We start from the raw sequence: 7,852 nt of genomic DNA, 5'->3' as shown, positions 1-7,852 counted from the left end.
TTTGAAAATATTGAACATAAATATTAGAGTTTACCTGAGCTCATTCAATCAGTGAACTTAATAACAGAAACAGCTCTGACTCACTAGAGAAGAATGTTTTTCTACCCTAAATCAAGACTGTGTTTTTATCCAAAATCTATAGTCTTGCCCAGAATGTTTATAAGGATGCAAATATTGTGTGGGATTTTTTTATTCTAATGAATATTCATATTAGTAAGAAGATGTTTTAAGAAGAAAAGCACTGTATTTTCTAATCAATATTTCCACATAGCATGTTGCTACAGTGTTATACAAGCTTTGTAAATTAATCAAGTAACTAGTACCTGACTTAATCTTTCCTTTTTGTACTGGGCTGTAGAGTGAATATGTTCCAGCTCTTCTTTCCCAGCAATTTTTCTTTTGAGGCTGAACTGGACTCTGTATGGCTCAGAATATTGAAGAATCTTAAGTGCATCTTCATATTTGATGTTATCAAAAAATATTGTGGCACTTAGAAGCTGATCACCTGCAAAGAGAATCAGACATCATGTCAATTAGTTTGTATTTTCTTGTGATTTTTCAGAATCTGATGAATTAATGTTCATAAAAGAGAAAAATATTTAACAACTACTATTGATTTAAAATATAAAATTATGTTCACAGACTAGAATTACAGAATAGTTAAGGTTGAAGGGACCACTGGAGATCATCCAGTCCAACCACTCTGCTTAGGGCAGGGTTAATGACAGCACCTTGCTTCAGTCTGTGCGCAGTCAGGTTTTGAATATTTCCAAGGGTGGTGACTCCATAACTTCTCTGGACAATCTGTTTCAGGGTCTGACCACCCTGACAGTAACAGTTTTTTCTTATATTTTTTTAGACTTTGGACTTCTGTTCTTGATTAAATCACTATTTACCATAGTTCTGTGGCAGAATATTTTGTAGAAGAATCAAAGGCAGGTTCTTTGTGAATGTAATAATGAGTTGTTTTTTCTTTCCATTTTAATTGTGTATATACTACTTTCTATATAACCTTTTCACTATTCCAGTTAAAATTTGATTTTTTTAATGGTATACAAAACAATTCACATATTGTTAATAATTAAGAAACTTATTTTGGAAATTATTAATATGGAAAGGTCATAATATTAGTTGGCTTGGCATCTTCTATTTCTATTATCTAAACAGATGACAGATCAGGCAGGTGTCTATATACACAGAGATATATGCCTGATTATTATAAAACTTAAAAAAAAAAATAAATTAGAAAATAAGACTGTACCTTCTCTCAGACTAAATACTTTTGAAGCAGGAGACTCCTTAAGTACTTTTTTAATAAATATTCCTTCATCTCCTCCACCTGTCACGCTAAAACCACTAGCACCAGCTTCCACTTCTGTTTTCAAGGTCACTTCCATTGTCTCCTAGATGTAGAAAAAGGTTTGAATTTATGATTACTCATTTGTATTAAAGTATTTAAGATTGTACAATGAGAAAAGCGAGAGTTCTCAGGTGTATTTTCAGTAGCTTAAGAAAGATTATCTAAAGCAGAGAATGTACTTGTTCAGTGCGGGTCAAGTCTGTTCTAAATTAAATTAAGCACGTGTTAGGTCCTTGCTGCATCAGGGCCACAGGGAAAATAGATTATAATCTGAATATGTGAAACATATGGAATTTTATAGGGCTGAAAGTCTGCATTTTCTGTGAAGCTGTTAGGCACCTGAAATAGAGTCAGCAGGCCAGAAAAGTCAGAATAAGAGTCAATACTGTACTATACTGAAACCAGAGAAGACTAAAGAATGTTGAAAAGAATAACAGAAGGACCACAAATAGGGCAAGTAAGTTTTTATACCTGCTTGTGCCCCAGTGAACAATTTTTGAAGTTCCTGGCCAAACCAAGTCTAAAGTGATTCTTTGCCCATTTGTCCTTCCTGTCTACCCATCCACATCTGCATAACAGACTTCACTGTTTTGCAAACCATACACCTAAAACTATTGAGTGTTTTTAGACTGACCTGTGGATGACTCTGTTTTGATTTGTCTGTAGAATATTTTTTGTTTTCTTCTTGAAGCTGAAAAATAAATTTCAATTGTTCAGTGTTAATATTTAGTTCTGTTCTAAAGTTCAACAAAATGCTTGGTTTAGACCAAGAACTGAGGCTGACTTTACTGGCAACATAGTTAAATTTGGGATATACAAGTAAAATGTACAGTGTTAATGATTTAACTACATAATTCCCAGTAATAAATTAGATGCAGGGCCTCCCTGACTTGTACCAAAATTTGAAGGAAATGAATGCCAGAGAGCAGTTGCATCAAAACATTGAGATCTTTTCTCAAGTAGTATTTCTCATGCTTTCATCTTTGTGAACAGCACACGTTTTTCATTTATTTGATTTCAGCATGAACTTCAAAACATTGACTACTTAACATGAGTGTGCTAATTAATTTTTTACTTTTGAATAATGAATAGATACGGGTACTTTTGAAATATGTATTAGATTCAAGTAAGTTAAATATTTTAACTAGGAAAAGTGTTAACATTTTTTGACACCTTGTGCCCTAGGTACCTTAAAAATGAAGTCAAAAGCTTTTTTTTTTTTTTTTTTCCAAGAAAAAAGAACACAACCAACAACAAATCAATTAAAACAAAACAAAAACAAACAAACAAACAAACATCAATGAACATGACCCTTAATGAACATGGCAGGGAGGGAGACAACACATCATTGTATATGGCATTTGAGCCTTGGCTTGTTGTAGGGGCTGAAGTACTTTCAATCAATCTGATAAAGCCATGCTGCTATGAAACTTCAGTATCTTGCCTTTAAATATTCTTCTTCTATGGAATATTCATAAACCGGAGAGGAACCCTGTGGCCTTGGACGGATGTCTTCTACTGCCACTTCATTAACCTGAGGAAAAGAAATGAATGGTGGAGAAGGCACAACCATGGTTAAGCAGTGACACAATTTTTTAGGAGAGATTTTCATATTAGGCACAGTCTCTTTCTGTGTACACATCTTTTATTAGCAACGGTGAATGCAGAATAATGAATAGCTCTTTCCTTTGGTCAACAACGAACATAATGCTCATTTAAGGATGCTATTCAAGAACACAAGTGACAGACTCCAGAGCGACAACAGTGCTGGTAGAGTGACTGTGGTTTTCTTTACAAACTGTATGCATCAATGGGCTAAACAGACTGAAAATACTAACAGATCAGTTAGTGACAACTGAAAAAGGCTATAACACTGCCATACCCTGCTTTATTTGCAAGGTTAAACTTTGCATCTTGCAACTTCAGACTTTATTGCCATCTATAAACAAACAAATCATGGGAGAGTCCCACAACGAGCTTTGCTGACAGTCGTCAGACTGTGGGAAACCAGCAAAAACTTTAAAGAAATGTAATTGTAGTGAACAATCATGTCCTATTTTGCTAGGTCTTGGTATTAAACTCATGCTGGTGAATCATGGTAAACAGCAGATCACACTGTGTTGAAGCATCATTCTGGCTTTTGAGCTGGCGGACTAATCCCAAGCAGAAATACTACAAGCTACAGTATTTCTGATGTGGAAAAGAATCACAAGCAAGACCCCACTATAAAAAAAAAAAAAAAAAAAAAAAAAAAAAAAAAAAAAAATTGAAGATCCCAATTTCACAATGTATTTTAAAACAACAACAGCAAACCAACAACTCACAGAATCTTCATCTTCTGCATCAGCATCAGCATCTCCTGGAGGCTCTGCCGGTCTCAGCTGTCGTCCAGAACCTGAAAGCAGCACACAGGTTGTGGGTGTCTGTGTGAGCCTTGCAAAGCACAGAGCAGCGAGCTTCCAAACTGAAGCAACCCCGAGCAGCACTCCTGGAAAAAGCGCGCAGCCAGCAGCAGGAAGGCCTGCTTTTGCTCAAATTCTTTATCTCAGATCGCATTAGGGTGATTTTTCCAAAAATACTAGACATATTCATATCCAGAAACATAAAGGCTTTTGCAAAATAAAATGAAAAAATCAAAGAAGGAAAAAGAAGAACTAGAAGATGGCCTGACTTTTTGCTTATTGATTACCAAGGGGGCTTAAGGTAGGCCTGGCAGGGTTTTGGCAGTGGGGTTGCGGGGTGGTCTCTGTGAGAGAAGAGTACGACTGTCCTATGACAGATGCAGCTGGTACCAGCTGCTTCCAGTCAGTGCCTGATGGTTCCAGCTGGTTCCAGCTGGTTCCAGATGGCTTGGTAAGGCACAGGACATATCTACTCCCTGCAATGCTAACCTGATCAAAGGAGTTTCTGGCACCTCTGTGAAAGCAAGTTTAAGAAACCGGTAAACACCGAGAAAGAAGGAACAATGCTAGAGGAGGAGGAAGAAGCAGAAGAACACACCAGAGCAGGAGGAGAGAGGAGACACGGGGAGCAGGAGAAACACCAAAGCAAAATTGCAGCTTGAGTAGGAGCTGAAGTAAAAAGCTGAGCAGGCACGGAAAGCAGGTTTGATTCTGATGGGTGGAGGAACCCACACTGGAGCAGCTGAGTGTGAAACAAGGAGCTGAAAAAGAAAAGCAGCTCAATCTGCTGACCCCTTCCTCCCACACAGCCCCTGGCCTCCCTGAGGTGAGGGGACTGGAGACCAGAATTTGTCTGGAGGGGAGCTGAGATGTTTTTCCCAAGTGTGTGTTTGTTTGTTGATGGTGGTTGTTTTTTTCTTTCTTTCTTTTTTTCTTCTTTTTCTTTTTTAATATCATAATGCAATTAGAAGTTTAAAAGTTTGCTAACCGGCAATATATTAAAGTGATTGAAATTCCCCACCTAGAAACTTTTCCTTGACTGTGATAGAGGTCTTAAGGGAGTAAGCATCATGAAGTTTTGATAGTCATAAAGACTCTGCTTTTATGGTTTTTAAAAGAATTCAGGGCAGAGAGGAGAAGGAATGAAGGAGAAGGGCCGTTTGAAAATATGATTCTTTTGAAATGTCTGAAGTTGAGCAACAAAGAATGAAAACAGCATGAATATATTATCTTTTTTAGTGATCTGGGTTTAGCCAGTAGATGACAGTGTGGCCGAGTTACACATTCCCTGATGCACAGGATATTCTAATACATACATAAGTCTTGTCCTGATGATTAGACCTCTTTCCTGTCTCCATGACATATTGTTTTCAAGGCATCAGGCTGTCTCTCTCTCTCTCAGGACCAATTCTGCATAGTTTTGGCTCTCCTAAACATATCCCCTGGCTTAAAAATATGTTTGAACACTAGAGAAGACAGCCACAAGCAAAATTGTGTGATTTGTTCATTGTCTACTTTAAATGAAGAATTCTTGGCTGGAAAATGACATTTTTGACTTTGGATATTGCATGCTGTGTGTGCAGACAAGCTGGCATGTCTTCTGTATGCATGCAATCACTCTACAAGTTGCCAAGCTCTTGTTAAAATGGCTGTGATTTTGATAGCCTTTTTACATAGTTTGCGGATCTCCAACATTTCTTTTTTTTTTCCTTGACTTTTTTTTTTTCTTCTACATATGATATTATTTACTATAGGCAAGGTCATAAAAGATCTGTGCCATGCGATCAGTGATGGACCACTTCAATAAGATGAATGGTGATAATGTGCTTCCAGTGGGAATGTCCCATGTCAGTCTGGGGGCCAAATTTCCAAACTTGACTGAACAGAGGACACCTTACCCATGTGTACATCTTCTTAATCATCTCTCCTATGGTATTTTAGCTCCAGAGAATTAGGATCAACTTAGAATGTAGTGGGACTGACAGACCTTGCCTCCTTTAGTATTCACAGGACTAGTCGTGACCCCTACGATGGACAATTCCAGAAAATGGTTTTAATGCAGGCCCTAATTCAGATTAAAGACCTAAATATAATGTTTTGATTTTTTTTCTTCCAAAAGCTCTAGCATTTGCAATTTTCAGAAACTCAATAAAATTGGAAAATGAGCATTTATATGTGTATTTATATGAACCTGGTTTTAGGCATTTCTACTTGAAATTTCTGGAATTCATTCATGAAACTCTTTACCACATTTATTTTAATGAGTATCATATGGGGAGAAGAGCTGCAGGACTGAGGTTTGATTGTTTAATTTGCTTAGTGCTTCTAAATATTCAGGTGCCAACAGCAAATTTTATGGCTATTACTAAAATTCCAAGAAATTGTAAGGACTTAGGCTTGTGGCATTGCCGTATTTTTCACTTGGGAAAATCCCACCCACAAGCTTTGAAGTCCAGTAGAATGACTTAACAGAATAGTACTTGGATTGCTAGAGCTTTTGCACTTTAGTGCAGCACTTTAAGGCTAGTTACAGCATTGATCCCTGGTGGCTGCCAATGATTTGCTACTGGAAAACTAAAAGGAAAGAATTATCTGGGAGGATTTTTGGACTGGTTCACTGCTGTTTCTCTTGTTTTACTCTGGTGTAACTTTAGTGACATTTTAGCTGTCTAGAACAGGAGCAATGCAAGTATGAGGTTCTCCATGCTAGGGGCTTATAGAATCATTTAGGTTGGAACAGACCTCTAAGATCATCCAGTCCAACCATTAACGTAGCATTGCCAAGTCCACCATTAAACTATGTCACTAAGCACTACATCTAAATGTTTTTGAAGTCCTCCAGGGATGTTGACTCAACTTGGTAGCCTGTTCCAATACTTCACAACCTTTTCAGTAAAGAAGTTTCTCCTATTATCCAACCTAAACATCCCCTGGAGCAACTTGAGGCCATTTCCCCTCATCTTATCACTTGGTGCTTGGGAGAAGAGCCTGATCCCCACCTCACTATTTCCTCCTTTCAGGACATAGTAGAGTGCATAGATCTCCTTTGTAGGTCCCCCTGAGCCACCTTTTCTCCAGGCTAAACAACCGCAGCTCCCTCAGCTGGTCCTCATAAAACTTATTTGCTAGACCCTTCACCAGCTTCATAGCCCTTCTTTGGACATGCATCAGCACCTTTCTGTCCTCATAGTGAGGGCCCAAAACTGAACACAGTATTCAAGGTGCGGCCTCACCGGAGCTGAGCACAGAGGGACAATCACTTCCCTAGTGCTGCTGGCCACACTATTTCTCATACAAGCCAGGATGCTCTTGGCCTTCTTGGCCACCTGAGCACACTCCTGGCTCGTGTTCAGACAGCTGTCAACCAATACCCTAAGGTCCCTTTTCACAAGGCAGCTTTCCAGCCACTCCTTCTATAGTGTATCATGGGGTTGTTGTGCCCCAAGTGCAGGACCCAGCACCTAGACTAACGGTCTACACTAGCTTGAATGTCCCTGTATAATTTGCAAAGTTGATTTATCTTGCCATCCAGCAGGGCATATCCTATAGGTTCTAACAGAGGAAAAACTCTAAAAACCAGTTACTTTAAACTAAGTATACAAAGAATGATTAGGTGACCAGTACCTTCACAATCTTCCTAAGACTGTGCTATCCCTAAAACCCAAGAGAATTAGATCATCACTTTCTGCAATGAGACCTGAACACTTACTTCATAACAGGATGCCATTTTAAAACAACTAATTACACTGCTAAATATTGTTCAGTGTGGTGGGTAAAAGCCTCTTTTTTACCCACCTCATCTTGTGTAGGAAGGGATAGAGTCCTCCTGTGAAAGCCCTTACTAAACTGCTACCTCTCTTAAATGGTAATAGCAGGATGCTTTCCTACAAAAAGGAGCAACGAACTACAGGGCAAATGGAGATGCAGCTGAGATTACACGGAGGGACATCAGCTACATAAATGACCTCCCTTCCCAAAGCTTCACAATTAGGGCCTTTGCAACCATCTGATTTCCCCAGACTCCATGTGCTTGTATATTAGTTCTCCTCTCTACAATAGTCAACCTATATCATCAAAGACTTCTTGTACC

At 38.5% G+C, this 7,852-nt stretch overlaps 1 protein-coding gene across 2 annotated transcripts in view; it reads right to left on the bottom strand.

The window, feature by feature from the left end:
• Positions 1-7,852, bottom strand: part of AHNAK2 (AHNAK nucleoprotein 2) — a 65,092-nt gene that overhangs the window by 23,290 nt on the left and 33,950 nt on the right. For both annotated transcript variants that reach the window (XM_072038223.1, XM_038180470.2), the window contains exons 2-6: positions 3,685-3,755; positions 2,805-2,894; positions 1,995-2,051; positions 1,262-1,403; positions 324-505 (exon numbers count right to left, since the gene is read on the bottom strand). In XM_072038223.1, the coding sequence (XP_071894324.1) occupies positions 324-505; positions 1,262-1,403; positions 1,995-2,051; positions 2,805-2,894; positions 3,685-3,755 (542 nt within the window). The remainder of the gene's footprint in view (positions 1-323; positions 506-1,261; positions 1,404-1,994; positions 2,052-2,804; positions 2,895-3,684; positions 3,756-7,852) is intronic.

The sequence above is a fragment of the Anas platyrhynchos genome, chromosome 5, assembly GCF_047663525.1.
Source record: "Anas platyrhynchos isolate ZD024472 breed Pekin duck chromosome 5, IASCAAS_PekinDuck_T2T, whole genome shotgun sequence".
Lineage (NCBI taxonomy): Eukaryota > Metazoa > Chordata > Aves > Anseriformes > Anatidae > Anas > Anas platyrhynchos.
The sequence above is the reverse complement of the archived record's forward strand: the minus strand, read 5'-3'. Positions and strand labels throughout refer to the sequence as shown.